At 37.8% G+C, this 18,549-nt stretch overlaps 3 protein-coding genes and 1 pseudogene across 3 annotated transcripts in view; 2 read left to right on the plus strand and 2 right to left on the minus strand.

Annotated features, from left to right (window-relative positions):
- Nucleotides 1–2,697: 2,697 nt before the first annotated feature.
- Nucleotides 2,698–6,814, minus strand: dpcd (deleted in primary ciliary dyskinesia homolog (mouse)). The gene is made up of 6 exons (XM_037690248.1): nt 6,734–6,814; nt 5,012–5,092; nt 4,795–4,916; nt 4,568–4,701; nt 4,320–4,422; nt 2,698–2,802 (listed from the first exon to the last, which is right to left on the minus strand). The coding sequence occupies exons 1-6, from the start codon at nt 6,795–6,797 to the stop codon at nt 2,698–2,700; spliced, it is 609 nt and encodes a 202-aa protein (XP_037546176.1). The 5' UTR covers nt 6,798–6,814.
- Nucleotides 6,815–7,046: 232 nt separating this feature from the next.
- Nucleotides 7,047–14,155, plus strand: poll (polymerase (DNA directed), lambda). Its single transcript, XM_037690249.1, has 9 exons — nt 7,047–7,077; nt 8,705–8,848; nt 8,972–9,269; nt 10,400–10,505; nt 10,614–10,961; nt 11,105–11,278; nt 11,580–11,708; nt 13,190–13,358; nt 13,466–14,155. Exons 2-9 carry the CDS (start codon nt 8,734–8,736, stop codon nt 13,825–13,827), a joined length of 1,701 nt encoding a protein of 566 aa, XP_037546177.1. The 5' UTR covers nt 7,047–7,077; nt 8,705–8,733; the 3' UTR covers nt 13,828–14,155.
- A 673-nt stretch (nt 14,156–14,828) lies between these two features.
- On the minus strand, nt 14,829–16,505 carry LOC119423104 (annotated as a pseudogene).
- wbp1lb (WW domain binding protein 1-like b) overlaps nt 16,302–18,549 on the plus strand; it is a 16,676-nt gene continuing 14,428 nt past the window's right edge. Inside the window, exon 1 of the mRNA XM_037690250.1 lies at nt 16,302–16,639. Coding sequence (XP_037546178.1) covers nt 16,553–16,639 — 87 coding nt within the window. The 5' untranslated portion in view covers nt 16,302–16,552. The remainder of the gene's footprint in view (nt 16,640–18,549) is intronic.

Consider the following 18,549-nt stretch of genomic DNA (forward strand, 5'->3'; position numbering starts at 1 on the left):
AGTGAAGCGATCTATTTTTAAATGTCTTTGTCCTGTTTGAACAACAGCACTCTGGCTTTTAATCCACTGCTTAAGGCTTCCTAACGGGATTGTTCTTCTTTTAATTGAGGTGGATCAGGAGCAGACAACTGTTACTAACTGCTGAGTCAGCGTTCAGACTGGTTTCACATTTTCTGATTTTTAACCGTTTATCAAAACATGCAACTCAATCAGTAACACTCTTTTGATAATTGATAATAACTAATTGATCTGTTTTTTTATTTTTGGTCAAATTTATACTTTTCAAAATATTGAACTCTATTTTAACTCAAATTTCCTTTACAAAAACAGAAATCTCAATTCTTTAAAAAAATTATCAGCACATTTGTACTGTTTTGTCTTCTGTTTAGTTTGGATGCTTTTACATTTTAGCTTTTGTTAATTTTAGCTCAGCTAAAATTTTGTTTGCTTTAGCTTATATAAGGCTTTACATTTAAATTTTAGCTTCTGCTTTGTTAATTTTAGCTCAGCTAAAGTTTTGTTCTTTTTAGCTTATATAAGGTTTTACTAATTCTAGCTTTTGTTTAATTTTAACATTAGCTTTTAGCTGCAATTGTTTCTAATTTAGGCATTCAAAACAATTAAATGTTAGTTTGGCTACTTTTTTTGTTTTAGCATTTATCTACAGTTATTAATTTTAGTTTGTTTTTTTTAAGTTTCATAATTCTTCACATTTAGTTTAGCTAGCAGTTTTAGCTAGCTGTTATGGTAATTTTAGCTTAGCTAGTTTTGCTGAATTTAGTTTTTAGCTGTGGCTTTGCTATAGTTAATTTAGGGGTTTGTTTATTTTAGTTTAGCAATTTTGTTACGTTTAGCTCAGGTTCAGTTACACTATGTTTAGCTATTTTATAAATTTTAGCTTTTGGCAAAAGTTTTGTTCTCTTTAGCTTATATAAGGTTTTTCTAATTCTAGCTTTAGTTTAATTTTGATAACATTACTTTTTAGCTGCAATTGTTTCTAATTTAGGCATTCAGAAAAGTTTAAATATTAGTTTGGCTATTCTTTTGTTAGTTTTAGCTTTTATCTACAGTTAGTAATTTTAGCTTTTTTAAAAGTTTTGATAATTCTTCACGTTTAGTTTTAATTTAGGTATCGTTCAGCTATGTTTCGCTACAGTTTTACTAATTTTAGCTAGCTGTTATGGTCATTTTAGCTTAGCTAGTTTTGCTGAATTTAGCTTTTAGCTGTGGCTTTGCTATAGTTATTTTAGTTTAGCTATTTTGTTACGTTTAGCTCAGGTTCAGTTACATTATGTTTAGCTACTGGTATGCTAACTATAGTTTAGCTATTTTACAAATTTTAGCTTTTAGCTAAAGTTTTGTTCTCTTTGGCTTTTATAAGGTTTTTCTAATTCTAGCTTTTATTTAGTTTTGGTAACTTTAGCTTTTAGCTGCAGTTGTTTCTTATTTAGGCATTTAAAAAAGTTTAAACGTTAGTTTGGCTACTCTTGTGTTAGTTTTTAGCTTTTATCTACAGTTATTAATTTGAGCTTTTTTTAAGTTTTGATAATTCTTCACATTTAAGTTTAGTTTTAGTTCAGCTATGTTTGCTATAGTTTAGCTAATTTTAGATAACTGTTGAGGTAATTTTAGCTTAGCTAGTTTTGATAAATTTAGCTTTTAGATGAGGTTTTGCTGTAGTTAATTTAGGGGTTTGTTTGTTTTAGTTTAGCTATTGTTTTGTTAAGTTTAGCTCAGGCTCAGTTTGGCTATGTTTAGCTACTGGTATGGTAACTTTAGTTTAGCTATTTTATAAATTTTAGCTTTTAGTTAAGAGTATTGACTATTTCAGTGTTTACCTACAGCTGCTATTTACAGCTTTAGCTACAGTTTTGCTCATTTTCTTTTCCCTTCTGCTTTTTTAGCTTGTGTTCAGCTTGTTTTGTCTTTAGCATTTCAGTTTTAGCTTCTTGACCTAATTTCAGCAGTCAATCGGCTTTCAGCGTCCACACATTTTCACAAAAACTGCAATTGTTTTTCTCATTTCGTACGGTTAAAATTACTTGAGAGGTAAACTTCTAAGCAGAGAGCAAAATTTGCTAAATTCAAATTAATTTTCGAAGTTGCGTCTCTGTTTTTAGAGCTGGGGGAGTGTTTCAGTGAGGGCACTTTAGTGACAGGAGACGATAAAAGCAGCTTCAGTGATGCTTTCAGGGTGGTCAGCAGCCGAGGGAACATGAGGGGATTCATTTAACACAACTCAGACGTGTTCCTGACTGTGACCTCGGAACGAACAAGGATGAAGCTTTGTGTTTTACAAGGACATCAGTGGAAGGAGAGAGGAAGGTTATGTGACCCTCCCACCCCCACCGGGGAAAGAAAAAAAAACATTCACATAAAGTCTATTAAATTCAATTTAAAAACTGGTTTGGTAACATTTGACTTTTCAAACAAGATTTTCTTTCCTGTTAAAGACATAAAAAAACCAAACTTCCTGGAAAATCATGAATACAAAACAAGATTATTTTAAATAATGTATTTTATTTATGTCTACAGCATTAGGAAGTTCAAAAATTATTCACCACAATAAAAGCATCAAGGAGAGGTAAGGCACCGATAGTCCTAACAAAGAGATCCACTTTGTAAAATCCAGCAAAACCTTCTGTGGCTGAAAACTGACGCTCCGAGTCTCGGCTTCTTGTCGTTTTCAGTCAGAACTCACTGAGTTTTACAGTCAACGTCTCCTTCATCTGCTCCCTTCACTTTCTTCAGCTCCTTCAGCAGCTCCTGCTCAAGGGTTAAGATCTCGTTGGGTTTCTTATACTGAACACAAAGAAAGGGACAGAAATCAGTATTTCTTGTGCCTCAGTGTATTTGTAAAAAAAATACAAAGTTAAAAAACAAACAAAGCAGTAATCTGTGGATCTTTAAAATATACCATTATTCCTACAATAGTGTGGATGTTTCATAAACATCCACACTATTGTGATCCATTGTTCTTCTTTACGTTTTTCTGCATCTTTCGCCTTCCACCATTTTTGAAGATATTTCAACAAATCATTTATCAAAACATTCAGCTCATTCAGGAGAAGGGTTTTATGACTTTTGGTATTGGTGCAACTTTAGCTTTTTGAAATATTTAGCCTTTTCTGCCACTGTTTCCTCATAGAAAATGAAGTGAGCTCATTTTACATCCTTCAAATCTTTAGATGTGTTTACATCCTTTTACTGTTTCTTTCACATTTTGTTCTGCTTCAGCTTCTTTGTGCAAATTTTAACTTTTTCAGCTACTTTAAGCTGTTTTTGATCCTTTTAGACTCTTTCTGCTAATTTCAGCTTGTTATGCTCCTTTCAGCTTATTTACGCAAGTTTAATCTTTTTCCGCTATTTCTGCTACTATTTAACAGTTTTGTGCTAATTTTAGCATTTCGGCTAATTCCACATTTTTTGCACTCATTTAAACGTTTTCAGCTTAATTCAGCAAAAATGTGCTCTCTCTCCACTTTCTTCTGGTAATTTCATCTTCTTTCTGTTTTTTTAAGCTACTTTTCAGCTGGGTTTTTTGTTGTTGTTGCTAATTTCAGCTTTTTTCAGACAATATCAATTTCTTTGTGCTCATTTGTGATTCCTTCAGCATAAGTGGGTAAACTTGTGTTATTTCTGCTTTCTTATCCTAATTTAAGCTTGTTCTAACTTTTCAGGCTAGATTTCTAGCATTTATTAAGCAAATGTCAGCTGTTTTCAGATAAATTCAAGTTTTTCATGTTAGTTTCTGCTACTTTCAGCCTAATTAACTTCTGCTAATTTCAGCTTGTTATGCTCCTTTCAACTTTTTCTGCTAGTTTCAGTTTTTTTGCTACTATTTAGCTCTTCTAATGCTAATTTTAGCTTTTTCAGCTAATTCCACATTTTCCTAGCTCATTTCAGTTCTTTTCGCTTCCTTCTGGTAGTTTAAGCTTCTTTATGCATTTTCAGCTATTTATTTGCAAATTTAAGCTTCTTTTTTTAAAGCTAATTTACTATTGTTATGCTAATTTCTACTTATTTAAACCTATTTCAGCAAATATGTGTTATTTCTGCTAACTTAGTCTTGTTCTTCCATTTCAGCTACATTTCAGAATTTTTTAAAGCTAATTTCAGCTGTTTTTCAGCAAGTTCTTCCACAATAAGCATTCACACTGCATTTTAGCAGGAAATGCAATTTCTCTAGTTTTGTAATTATTTTCTCTGTGTTGGTTGCTGCCTTCATGCTTTTAGATGAGAACATACAACATAAAAATCACCAGCAGCTGGTAAATCTTAAAAGAATAATGGATTCTTCACAAGTTTTCTAGACTTACGCTGATAATCAGGGTGTTGTTGGCATGTGTGAAGCTGAGTGCGGAGCCGTCGAGCGGCAGCTGGCTTCGATCGAGGTCAGGAATACTAAACTTCTTATAATATCTGGAAAAACATGAAGAGAGTGTCACAAGCTTTGTCACAGGGCTGCAGCTCACAGACAAATATATTGTAAACAGTGCCATCTTTAGGAAGGACACGAGGCCTGCGTGCGACAAGAGTACACACAGACAGTCTTGTGCAAATATACTTTTTATTTGAGGTTTTTATGACGATGCATCTGTCAGATGGAACCACTGAAACGCTGAAGACATCTCTGGGGTAGGGAAGGTTACGGATTCGCCACTGAAAGCTGTTTTTTGTGTCTTTACGCATGAAAACCGGCTGTAGAAACAAAACAAAACATAACTATAGTGAATACTACACATGTGATGATTCAGAAATATAAAAATGAAAGAAAATTCTGAAAATACCCACATTGGATAAGCTCTCTTTAATCCCATCTGAGTCCAAAGATGCAGCAAAGTTAGGTGGCTCCCCGACTTCTACCTGCCAGGAGCTCTGACCTCCAAGTGTGCTTTTATGGCGCCACTTTCTTACTGTAACACACAAAAAGAGTTATAAGTCACAAATTATTAAAACAGATATGTGTAAATACCATATTGCCATCTAAAACTGGAACTTTGTTGCTTACCAATGAGTTCATCTGTCTTCAGATCATACTCTTCGGCCATTTCTTTTCCATCTGGAAAGAGGTAATGGATCTTCCTTATTCCTGGAGGTGAAATTAGGAAACATATTAAAGGAAACTAAAATAAAACTAAAGCAGTAATATGACAAATATGTTTTAAAACCCAGGTAAATCAAGTGAAAGCAGCTGTTTGTGGTTCTAGTGAACGTGGAGTGTATGTAAAATGTTGTTTAAGCCAAATCATTTATTTATAAAGCAAGCTTTTCTAGGAGTGTATTATACAGCACCTTATACCGCACCCCTGTAGTCAAGTTACAGAAAAGAAAGGCTTGAATTTGTTTATAATAATGTCACAAAAAAGCATAAAATCATATTTATTGTCACTGTATGGTTTGAATACAATGAATGAACATTCCTACTTAGATGAAACGAACCTCAAAAATAGTACAAAAAAATTTAATGACTAATCAAAAATGTGTTAAAAGCAATTAAAAAAACGACACTTCTATTCACACAACTGCATTTCAGGTATTACAAAAGTTCAGAGTTCTTACATCACTGAGAAGGATACAAACCTTGTATATTGTTTAACTAAATTCTAATTCAAAAATGCTTTATTAATCCCAGAGGGAAATTAAGTGTTGTCGTAGCTCATCATCCTGGTTTCATTCAAGAGTTGTTATAGATGCTGATAGCTGTGGGTAAGAAGGATCTCCTGCAGTGAAGCCGAAGAATCTGGCCACAGATACCGATCCGTCCACCTAGATCCAGCTTGCTGTCAGATCCGGCGGGCCTCTAGGTCCTCCTGGGCAGCAGGATTTCCCGAATGCCGGACAGAATTCCTCCCTGAGTGACGGTCACTCCTCCTAACAGTCTGCAGAGCTCCTCACGAGCCGAGTTTCTCACCAGCTCCAGGATCTCGGTGGTCAGGTACTCGAGCACCACTGCCAGGTTGACGGGAATTTGTCCACGGCACCTCCTTTTCAACTCATGTGGGATTTGGGGCTGTAGATGAGCTATTTGAGCTTTTGAGATGTTAAGCAGCTGCTCCTTGTTGTTAAAAAAAAAAAAAAACCACCTTGTTGCCATGGTTACACATCATAACAAATGTCCAAAAGTAAAAAGGTTTCAGTAAAAGTCCTTCCAGCTGCACAGCATCTGATAGCAGAGTAAATCATCATCATTAAAAAGTGATATACATCCAGAAAAAAGAGGAATTAAAGTTTTCAAAAGCAGCCAATCAGAATGAATAACAGCTGCTCCAACATGCAGCCACCTTGAGCGGTGCAATTCTAGAACTCCTGAATGAATTAATATATGTTTTTGTCCTATACAAATCAACGGAGGTGCGTAGATATCAGCATATTTTATTTATATATATTATTTATTTATATGCTGCAATCCAATAAGTGAAAGACTTTAACCTGCTCTGTTTTTTAATTGTTATGCAAACACAAAAAATAGTACCAGATATAAAACAGAATATTGTTTTGTTAATCAATGATCACTGTTAATCGCATTAAAACAGTTTTAATTACTAAACACATTATACTCATGCTGGTTATTTTATTTTACGGTCTACTTGCAGAAAATGTGCGCGAGCTGTTAGCTTGAGGCGCTGTTGCTAGCTTCCAAGCTAAATTAGCACATTAGCTGCTAATCAAAACCGATTCTAGTAGCCAAATTTAAATACATTTATTGTTTGTGTTTCCCCGTTGCGCGTACCGTCATGTATTAACGCCGTTTTCTTTGATAATCTTAGGACATCTATCCAGCTTTGCACAGCCATGTTTCCGAAAGCAACTTCCGGTTAAAGCGCGTAACTATGGCAACTTAATTCAACGCTCACGCAAAAACTTTTTTATTTTATTTACTTTTAATTCATTTAGGTAAACTGTTAAAAATATAAGGATACGATTTTTTTCAAACTGACCTGTTATTTTATTATTTTTATTTAAAACATTGCTTTTTTTTTTTTTTTTACCGGAACTAAACGGAAGTTTTTGACCCGGAAGTAAAATGTTTAAGTGTCTTTTGGGACTTCTTGTTATGGTTCAACCTGAGTAGGGGTAAGCGCTTATCTGTAACGTTTTATAAAGTCTCAAATTGTCACATTTATTTTAAAACGGTGAAAGTAACAAAACTTATTCGAAATATTGTATAAAAAAATCATAAAAGACGTAGTGTAAATACAAATTATTTAATGTTTTCTACGCTAACTTAGCCTAGCCATTCTGATTCTTCACTAAGTTGAAGCTGTACTGTGTTAGCTCACTTTAAATGAACTCAAGCAAAACCTCTGATTGTTTTTGTGAATTATTTGCATAAATTCAAAGGTTAGTCTGGTTTTATTAAGTATTAATTTATTACTGTATTATTGTAAAAGTGCTAACTGGAAATTACCGAAATACTTGAAGAAGATAAACAAGTCAGTCAGTATTGTGATTATTTACTGAAATCTAGTACTAAATGTGTACTTTAACGTAGTATTACAGTTATATTTATCTACTATGAACATTGCATAGCATTACGGTGGGAAAAATATTTTTGTACACTGAAGTAAGTTTATGTATCTCTCATTTGACTGTGATGTTTTGTGTTTTTGTGGGAAAGCCCAAGTTCAGAATGTTAAAAAGTATTATCTTATCTAGTACTTCACTGCTTTATTTAAAAATAACCACTGCAGTTTAAACTACTGTATGTTCACAGTTATCAAAGTTAAATTTACTGGAGACATGTTAATAAGAGTGCATCAGATTTAACTAATGGAACAAAATACTACAATGCACTGTGTAGTTACAAACTTGAGATTGTGATGTTACAACTAATAAAAACAAAATGACTTTAATAAAGGTTGGCAATAATGGAATAATGGAACCTAATAATATAATCATTGTAACCTAATCATCAACAATAATCATTTTATGTGTTTTTATATGATTCTCTATTGTTTGTACCTTATCTGTGTTCTTTGTTTAAAACAGTTCTCTCGTAAATGAGTCTTCGAGGCTCAATGAGACTAACCTGTATAAATAAAGGTTGAATGAATGAATAATGGAATACAGTGAGCACTAGATTAAAAAAAAAAAAAAAGATTTTTTCTGTTGAAAAATTTTAAAGGTATTTTTGTCAAATTTAAAACAAATTAGAAATTTGCTCATCAAGTATCTTAGCCCTAAAGTGATATTTAGCTAAATATTACTTGGTCTCTAAATGAATGTTTGCACTAAGTTATTTTTTTTATTTGTTTATTTTTGCTGTAGCTAGGCTGACAGCTATGGATTTTGACTTTTTTTTATTAAGTGTTCAGTCAAATATTATTTCTTCTTCTTAGTGTTGTAAGACTTAATACTTGTACTAATAGTTGTAAAACTGGATTCTTGAAATGACAAAATAAATCCAAAATCTTGTCAAAAATATTTTACAAGGGTTTACATCACTATTACATTTTTTATGAGAATGAAAGCTCCAATGTAACGTGTAAATATCAGCTAATTTAAGTAACTACATATTGACACATATTGCTGTTAATTTTTTATAGCATCCAGTTATTGATTTTTTGTTCTAGATTTGTGGGTTGTTTTTTTTTTTACAAGTTTTAGACTTATACATGTCTCTTACACTCTCAGTGCAGCTATTCTTAATTCCGCTGTGCTGTAAAGTGGAATGACAAATATAGTTTTCTAATTCTGACAGGCCTTTGGCTCCTCACTTCTCCAAACAATATGGAGTCTCATCATGGGATCGTGAAAGCTTTTCCCAAAGTCAAAAGGGCTAAAGTCCTACAGGGAAAAGACTCACCCCCGCTGAAGAAGAAACCTGAGGAGCGGGATGTCACAGGTTATTTTACGTCTATGCGTGCATTCAGTTATTGTTTAAACAGCTAGAGGAACAAAACGATGTATTCAAAGACCACATTTGAAACACACTGAATTTGCTCATTGTATCTTTTTCTGTCCACAGGATATATGTTTAATGGAAGCACTGTGTTCATTCTGCCTGCTGGAATTGGAAACGCCAGATGCCAGATTTTTCACCGACAAATCGAGCAGAATGGAGGACGGATCGAGAGCTCACTGTGTCCCAGCGTCACTCATGTTGTTGTGGATGACAGCATGGACTGTGACAGAGCTCTGCGCTTGCTGAAAGTGGATGGTTTGCCCTCTGGTGTCCATCTGGTGAAATGTACATGGTTGAGCTTGTGCATTAGTGAGAAGAAACTGCTGGATGTGGACAACTACAGCCTTCTTTTACCCAAAAGGTTTATTATCTAATTTTATTTTTAATTAAGCTGTATTTGTGTCTTACAGTGCTTGTAATTTATGACACACTCTTTCTTGTACATTATGCTCTAAAACTGAGAAAACAAGCATTAGTAAAAATACTCAGCTTGGCACATACATAGTACTGTATAGTATATTATACACCTATAATAATACACTTAATTGTGTGAATGTTTATGAAGTATTCACACTATTGTGATCCATTTTTGTTCCGTACGTTTTTCAGCATTGTTCTTGTTCCACAGTTTTTGTGCTATTTCAACAAATCATGTATAAAAACGTTCAGCTCTTTCAGGACATTCCTGCTGTGACTTTTGGTATTGGTGCAACTTTAGCTTTTTGAAATATTTAGCCTTTTCTTCCACTTTTTTTCTCTTAAAAAATGAATTGAGCTCATTTTCCATCCTTCAAATTTTTAGATCTATTTACAACCGTTAACTGCTCCTTTCACATTTTGTTCTGCTTCAGCTTCTTTCAGCTTCCTTGTGCAAATTTAAACATCTTTTCAGCTACTTTCAGCTTATTTCATCAGTTTTTTTTCATCTGTTTTGTGATCCTTTTAGATTCTTTCTGCTAACTACCAGTACAACATTTTTGTGCTTCTTCTAACTTTTTTCTGCTCCTTTTAGCTTATTTATGCAAGTTTCAGCCTTTTATGCTATTTCAGTTATTTAGCTGTTTTTAACGCTACAGGTAATTTGAGCTTTTTTGGTTAATTCCACTGTTTTTGCACTCAAACTTTTTTCAATCTAATTCAGCTAAAATGTGCTCTATCCACTTCTTTCTGGAAGCTTAAGCTTCTTTCTGCTGTTTTAGCTGCTTTTCAGCTGTTTTTTGTTGTTGTTGTTGCTAATTTCAAAGTTTGTTTCAGCCTAATTGGGCAAACATGTTTTTTCTGCTTTATTTCGCTAATTTCAGTTTGTTTTTTAGCTAATTTACTATTTTTTTGTGCTCGTTTCTGCTTATTTTAACTTAATTCAGCAAATATGTTTTCTTTCTACTTATTTCTGCTAATTTACGCTTGTTTTTCCATTTCAGCTACATTTCAGAATATTTTTATCTAATTTCAGCTGTTTAAATTTTAATTTTGCATGTATTTTCTGTAAAGACAGTCAGAAACAAAGCTTGAAAATGCAGAAAACAACTCTGGAAGTATCAAACCTGCTGCAGACGATGCCACAGAGTCTGAAAGTCATCGAACAAAGCAAGACATGGTAAGTTTCCAGATCACAGCTTTAGTTACATGTTGCTATCAAAGACTCAGTTTAAACTAAACTCATGAAAACAGTCTATGATCACCTCTACATTTTTATATTACACAGTTTTCCCAGACAAGCCCAGAAAGCAAAAAGGAGGTGCACGGAGAAGAGGACGGTGTCAGTCAGAGTGACCTGGAGGCTCTCATCACTGGTCAGCAGCCTACGGAGGAGACCCCCAGTGCCAGCTCAAACCCTGGTCTAGATGCTGCTGCTGAGAAACCGATTTCAGGGAAGTGGGTCTGCGCCCAGTCTTCCCAATCCAAAAGTAACAACTTCAACAAGCACATCACCGACAAGCTTGAAGTGCTGGCCAAGGCCTACACGCATCAGGGGGACAAGTGGAGGGCACTGGGCTACTCTAAGGCTGTCAACGCTCTGAAGAGCTACCACAAACCCGTCACATCATATCAGGTAGCCTGATTCAAAAGCTCCAAGTTAGTCCAGATGTGTCTGGTATCACGAGCTTATGTTTATATGAATCATATTTTACTCCACAGGGATTTTAAAACGTGTATTGTTTATTTTATTCACTTTTTTCTCCACAATGTCATTAGGAAGCGTGTCAGATCCCAGGAATAGGAAAACGAATGGCTGACAAAATTGAAGAGATCATGGAGAGCGGCCACCTGCGCAAGCTAGATCACATCGGAGAGGCTGTGCCAGTACTGGAGCTTTTCAGCAACATCTGGGGAGCAGGAGCTAAAACGGCACAACTCTGGTACCAACAGGTAAAAAAAAAAAAGTTTTTATATCTCAAGGCATGTGAGATACTTAAAACCACCAAAGTTCTGGGCTGTAATCTGTTAACTAAACCAAAGGACTGATATGGTTTTATTTAGTCGTAGTACGAGTCATATGTAATTCCTTCACCACATTTCACTGACATCTCTGAACTTTTATCATAGCAGTCCTAAAAAAACAACTAAGTGAGATGCTCAGAACAATTTTTAAGGTTATATGTTATACAGAGGCGAGCATTCACAGTATCATATATTCCTAAAAGCCTTAAAAATCTCTTTTGTCTTGCAGGGATTTCGCACTTTGGAGGACATCCGCTCAAAAGCCCACCTGAGCAACACTCAGAAAATCGGACTGAAACATTACGACGACTTCCTCGACCGGATGCCCAGAGAAGAGGCGGCCGCTATAGAGAAAGTGGTGATGACTCTTCATTCTTCCCACCACGAGTTTGTGTTTTTCTGTTACGACAACTGAAATATCTTTGCCTCTTTCGTCACTTCATTAAGCTTGGCCACATTTATGTATGGCTGAGAGGATTCCTCCCCTCAAACCATGAACAATTTGCTAAATTGAGGCTCCGATAGAGGAAAAAGCCAGAAACGGCGTTCGTGGCTGAATTTTAATGAAAGCACCAGACTGTTCTCGCTGAGTGGAGCATCCCAAAGGGGAAAAGTCAATCCTGAAACTTTCTGCATTCTAAGATAATTCTACATCTGAAGTTAGTTGTTTTCATATTATATTACTTGGATTTTTTTTTCTACAAACATGTCAGATAGATTGCAAGATATAAATGACAAAAACACGTGTCCTGCCTCAGTATGTCAGAATAATATGTTTAAAAAGAAAATCTGACTGGGAACAGTTAAAATGACTGTTTCCTTGTGAGGGCAACACAGTGAAAGGAAGAGAATCCACAAGATGAAAATTATTCTCTTTCTAAGATCAGTTCAGTTCAATTCAAAAATACTTTATTAATCCCAGAGAGAAATTATATAAGTTGTATCTGGACAAACTGCAAGATTCTTTGGACAGATGGCAACAAAATGGGGATGACTTAACTGATTTTTGCACATAACGTAATTTTCGCCATATAAGTTGCAGCTTATTGCACAAATTAGCATGCCTGCAACTTATATGGCGAAGCAATGCATTAATACACCCCCCCACCCCACCCCCATTTTTATAATCCAATTTTTGGCTGAGATCTGACGATTTCATTCATTCTGACATGGAAAATATTGAACACTACCATTTTTAGCCACTAGAGGGCCCTCAACTAATATGGCAAGCCAAGTGTCTCATTAATTCATTCAACCTTTATTTAGACAGGTAAATCCCATTGAGCCTCGAGGACTCATTTACAAGAGAGACCTGATTTCAACAAAGAAAGATGACAACAATGGACAACAGCAACAACAATAAACAATTATAAAAAGTCATACTGCAGGGTTTTTTTTGTTGGTTTTTTTTTTAGAAATAGGATGGCTAAAAGGAAAAGGGCAAATTAATAGGTAAAAGTAGCTATTAATGAGACGCTTAACTTGCCATACAGAGCCATCTTCGTCTCTCCAGAACTCCGGGAGCAAACGTCAAATCAGCTGCATTTCGCTGCGTCGCCCAGGCGAAATGCAGCTGATTTGACTGTTAAAGTGCGTTTATTAAGGAAAAGTTAAATTGAACACTTTTACTATAATTTCGAGCAAACAAACAATTGTTTTTAAGTGTTAATCTTGTTAAATTCTTGTTAAAGTCCTCCCGTGCACGCTCCCTCGGTCGCCATTTGGCAGCCGATCGATTTTTGGCACAACACCGGCCCACATTTCTGGGTTGTCAGCGATGATGCATAATAGATGCGACTTATAAGGCAGAAAGTTCGGTAACTTTTTTCTTCTGTGCAGGTGAGGGACGCCACACAAGCCGTAGACACGGGTCTTGTGGCGATGGCATGCGGCTCTTACCGTCGTGGAAAGGCTACGTGCGGAGATGTTGACGTTCTTATCTCTCATCCCGACGGGAAGTCCCACAGAGGAGTTTTCAGCAAAGTGTTACAGCTCCTCCATGACAGTGGTAAACTTTCGTTTCCCCCCCGCCAAGTTAAATTAATTTGAATGTTTCTCTTTCTTTTCTAAAAGCTGGGGAAAAAAAAAACAACCTCTCAAATGTTTGTTTCCAAGGGTTTTTAACAGACGATCTGGCGAGTCACGAGGAGAACGGAGAGCAGAAGAAATACATGGGCGTGTGCCGCTTGCCCGGACCGGGCCACCGCCATCGCAGGCTGGACGTCATCGTGGTGCCGTACAGCGAGTTTGCCTGCTCCCTCATGTATTTCACCGGCTCGGCGCACTTCAACCGCTCAATGAGAGCCCTGGCAAAGACAAAAAGCATGAGCTTATCGGAGCACTCGCTCAACAGAGACGTGGTACGTCAAGGGGGCGTGAAAGTACACGGAGGCTCTCCCCTCCCTACGCCGACAGAGAAGGATGTTTTTAATCTTTTAGGCATACCCTACAGACAGCCTCATGAAAGAGACTGGTGAGGATTTCCTATTAAAACTGACGACAGATGGAGAAATAATCATGCTGGTAACAAATCATGAAACTGCATTTATTCTTCAGTAACCACTTAATGAAACATCACTGTCCTAAATGTCAGTGTCATGTTGTCTCTCTGGGAGATTCTGAGGAGGCCTAATAATGTGTTCTATAAAACTTCTACGTAATTTAGTTTTAAAAGCTCATTTTAATTAAAATGCCACAGATTTTATAATATATTTATAAGGACTAACTGTAAATTCTATCATTCATTAAAGGCAGTTTAAAAAGTTAGGTAGCCTTTTTCAGAAAAGACATACAGTACATCTAGTAAAGTGCAGTTGATAATAAATCTAAATGATCCTTTTGTGCCTTTCTGTTCTTTTATTTATTTAAATTAAAATAATTTAAATGTTTCGTTTGACTTGTTTAGAAGGCCATGTCATACACCATCCATGTATTTACTCTGCTGATTGGTAGAAAATAATGTGGTTTACTTTGTAAATCAAGGAACTTTGCATTTGCATCTGTTTTGAGTTGTCAGACGACAGCGGGCGAGATAGAAGGATGTTAGAAATGCAGCTGCCAGGAAAAAGACAAAGAGGAGACATATGGACGCAGTCAGAGAGGACCAGGATGACTCGCTGTGACGACCAGTGAAAAGGCAACAGCCAAAAGAAGGAGGTTTAAGGGAAGATGGACCAGTGCTTCTGCATGAAGCGTTGTCCAAAACACATTACAGCAAAGACCGATCCAGTCCCCAGCTAAAAACAGACTAATATTGTGTTTGTTGTTCAGTATCAGGGCTGTGATCTGTCTTACATCGGGGAAATTAAACAGCCACTGGCCAAAAGGATGGACCAGCACAGAAGAGCAACATCATCTCCAGGCCATCGGTCACTTGTTCAGGGATGAAGATGTTCACGTCGTTGATAGCGAGGAACACTTTTGAGAGAGGAGAGAAAGAAGCATCTTTGTGATGTTTAGTGTTAGCAAAAGATTATTTTCAATCCTGCATCTTCTCAATGGTCTCTTTGTATTTGCTCTTCATCTTTCCAACGGCGCGAGACTCTGCCTCACGTTCTAAGATCTTCTTGCGGTCCTTGTCAAGCTTTAGCCTGGTGATAACCACCTTGCTGGGGTGAATGCCGACATGAACCGTGGTTCCATTGGATTTTTTTCTGCACACGCTCAATGTAGATAAAAATATATATATATTTACCCTTTATTTATACAGGTAGTCTCATTGAGTCACAAGAACTCATTTTCAAGAGAGCCCTGTTTGGGAGCAGATAGTGGAGGTTAAGGGCCTTGTTCAAGGGCCCAGAGTGGGGCAAATGAGGGTGGAGGCAGGTGTGGGTGTTTCACCTTTTCCACCCACATTTTGATGTCAGTCCGGGGAGTTGAACCTGCGACTTTCCAATCACAGGCCCATCTTCTCTAACCTCTGTGCCACCACTCCCCAGATGACGCACTTCTTCCTGTAAACCTGCACCACTTTGCCGATCTGCTGGCCTTTGTAGTGTCCACGAACAACCTGGACTCCGTCATCTTTGCGGATGGGCATGAATCTCACGTTGTACTTCTGACGGAGCTCCTTGGACGGGGGGAGGACATGATCTTCCTCCTGATGTGTGAGGGGGCATTGATGTAGGGGGCTGAGCTGGTGTAGAGGCAGAGCAGCCGACTTGAGACCAGAAAATTGCGGTTCGATTCCCCACCATGCCCACATGCAGTAATGTCTCTGAGCAAGACACCTAATCCCTAACTGCTCCACTGCTCCGCCTGAGTGTATCTCAGTGTGATGGGTTAAATGCAGAGAACTAATTTCGTCATTGTATGGGAACATACAATGCTGACAACGCATCACACTTATTGTGAAGAGAACCCGTCCATCGTTAAACAGGCAGTGGCCTCCGTGTTCAAATGTCCCCCTCTTATAATGTTGTTATTGCTAGTATCACTCAGCCCTCTGTGAATAGCAAGCAGCCATCAGCGCACTAACGGTCTATTGTTAGGTCTTTCTTTTGCATGTGAACAACTAGTTTTTTTGCTGTCACCAGCTAACTGGTTGATCCGCTATAAGAAGGTGCAGCTTCTCAAACTGAAGAAGGCTTTTGGATAAAAGACGAAACATTTCAATGAAGAAGAACCAGAGGACCTGACTCAATCTTGTTAGATGTATCTGGATTATTGCATCAGGACACAGTGTTTTGGGAAATAATAATATAAACAATCAAATTTATTCGAATATAATATATAAAAAAGAGAAAGTGGTGTACAAGATTCTACGTTTGACTAAGATCTGTCTTTAGTATTGACTCGGAATAAAGTAATTATGAGCAAATACTTCACCACGAGACGCACCGGCCTGTGATTGGTTAATCTTTTCCGAGCTGAGCCGAACTGTCCAATCACGGCTCAGTCCGCAAACCCAGCTTGGATCCGCGGAACTGAACAGCCGTCACGTTGCGCACATGGGGGGTTTGGTTTCGGTGTCCACGCCACACCCAGCTGACCGGATCCCAGAGCCCGGGCAGGCCGGGGGGCGAGCGGCTTGTGTAACGGCGGCCTCAGAGGCAGCGGCACCGACACGACCCAGCTGAAATGTCCCGGACCCGGAGGAGGCGGCGCATACAGCGGCCTGCCAGCCGGAACAGAACCGACAAGTAGCTGGAGACATTCTCAGCTCAGCTACATGTTTATGTTATCCAGCGGTCAGTTGGAGGAATGAGAGGCGAATGTTGGGGGCTGAAAATGGGACTGATCCTGAACGCCGTCGGCTCCGTCACCCCCACGGAGTCCGCAGCGGAGAAGGTAGGAGGGCTGAGCAAGAAAACATCAAGGTTCAGACCCGGAGCTGTGTTAGCCCCCTAACCGAATTAATTAACGTACGCTAGCTGTTCGTGCGTTCGGTTACAACCTCATAGTAAAGGGAGTGACGTCACGTTTTCTCTTGCTAGTAACGAAAGCTGTTAGCATGTTGGCTAACTTGGACTGTTAGCATCTGCAGCTAACAGAGTTAGCTCATCAGATACAACAACTAAAAAACTGTTGCGGCCTCCTGTGTTTATGGTTGACATCTTGGTAAACAAACAAACAAAAAACAACAACAAAGTTGTGTAAACAATAAAAGAAGGTCCTCTTGGCGTTAAGACGGCCCCACTCTTAGAACATCAATTACTTTTTTAATAAAACAACAGTGTTAATCTGTGTGAACTTATAGTTCATCGTTATTATTTGCTTAAAGTCAGTCATTAACTTAAGTTTCCTGATTCTTTTATCCGTAATAAATACCGGTATGACTGCTCTTATAAAACATCTTTAACTTTGACGTAAAATAGAAACTTGTATTAAGTTGGCATGCTGATTAAAAAGTGCATTATGCAGTTTAAACTCATATTAGACAATAAAATGAACAGTAAATATCCAATATGTGAGATTCAAAGTGTCCTGCAACCTTTGCATTTAATAGACATTTCTGCCCTTTCTTCTCTAAATAAAACTCATCCAGAAAAGCAGCAAAACGTACAGCTTTAAATAAAGAGAATACAACTCGCTGTCAAATAACCACACCAAAAATTACAGCTACATTATTAAATGAAACCGCTAATAAATAGTCAAGTTATTGGTATTTATGTTACAGAACAAGGGCAAAGAACTGGCTCTTGTAAAGAGTAGGGAAAACAACAATTTTATTTTTGAAATTTCTAAATGTAACACTAAACCAGGGGTGTCGAAACTCTGTTAAAAAGGAGGCCAAAATTAAAAAGTGGATCCACACCACAGGCACAGTCGGTGCATGAAGTCGTCAGATACCTGACATCTTTGTTTGTTGCATGCTCATCAGCACAAGTTTAAATGGTCTCATTTGACATCTGTTGTTGCTCTTTCCTCATCAAAATCAAACAAAGAAGTCTGCACTAAATGAAGCATGAGAAGCAATAAAAATATTTAACATTTAAAATGCAGTGCCCCCACACACACACAATTATCCAAGGAGGGCACCCCACCCTGTCAACAGAACTGGGCACACCACCTACAAAATCCACCCCCATCGGCAGACTTTACAACTGACAGTAATACTAACATAAGGCTCCACTCAACCTCCACCCCCCCCAACCCTAAAAACGGCGACGAGATGAGCACCCTCCCAAGGAAAGTAACCTAGAGAAAATATGGAAATGTCATCTTGATGGGCTGGGTAAGATGTTAATGAGGGCCATATTTGGCCCCCGGGCCTTCCTTAAGTTTCACACATGTGCTCTAGACTGTCAACCCATGCTTATATTTGTGACGTCACGTGTGCCACAGTATGGCAGCACTGACTAGAGCTCTGCTTCGACGCTCTTTTTTTTGTTCCTGTTGTGTTTTGCTTCAACTTTTGGCACCTACGCTGCGCACCCACACTACAGGTATGACCGTGGTGCACTTTAGTAGTTTTGTGTTGCTGCCTTGCCATCCTGCCATCGTGGTTCAGTTCCCGGCCCCCTTCCAGTCACGGGTTCAGGCTCTGGCCTGTCATAGCAGCTGTCTCCATGATCCTCCATCTGCCTGTACTGACCAAACTCTATGGACACGTTCGGTTCTGCAGAAAAAACCTTGGATGTTCTAGAGGGCAGTCATCATCCGTTGCCGCGGTCGTTATCATGCTGCTAACAGAACCACACTGCTAACAACACCACACTGCTAACAGTACCACACTGCTAACAGTACCATGCTGCTAA

Source organism: Nematolebias whitei, chromosome 16 (genome assembly GCF_014905685.2).
Source record: "Nematolebias whitei isolate Nwh7 chromosome 16, NemWhi1, whole genome shotgun sequence".
Classification (NCBI taxonomy): Eukaryota; Metazoa; Chordata; class Actinopteri; order Cyprinodontiformes; family Rivulidae; genus Nematolebias; species Nematolebias whitei.

Coding starts and splice junctions, on each gene's coding strand:
- poll (XM_037690249.1), top strand. CDS start 8,734: ATGGAGTCTCATCATGGGATCGTGAAAGCTTTTCCCAAAGTCAAAAGG. Junction 9,270..10,399: donor AGCCTTCTTTTACCCAAAAG/GTTTATTATCTA, acceptor TTTTCTGTAAAG/ACAGTCAGAAACAAAGCTTG. Junction 10,962..11,104: donor AACCCGTCACATCATATCAG/GTAGCCTGATTC, acceptor CAATGTCATTAG/GAAGCGTGTCAGATCCCAGG.
- dpcd (XM_037690248.1), bottom strand. CDS start 6,797: ATGGCTGTGCAAAGCTGGATAGATGTCCTAAGATTATCAAAGAAAACG. Junction 5,093..6,733: donor AACGGCGTTAATACATGACG/GTACGCGCAACG, acceptor TTTCACCTCCAG/GAATAAGGAAGATCCATTAC. Junction 4,702..4,794: donor TTAAAGAGAGCTTATCCAAT/GTGGGTATTTTC, acceptor TTGTTTCTACAG/CCGGTTTTCATGCGTAAAGA.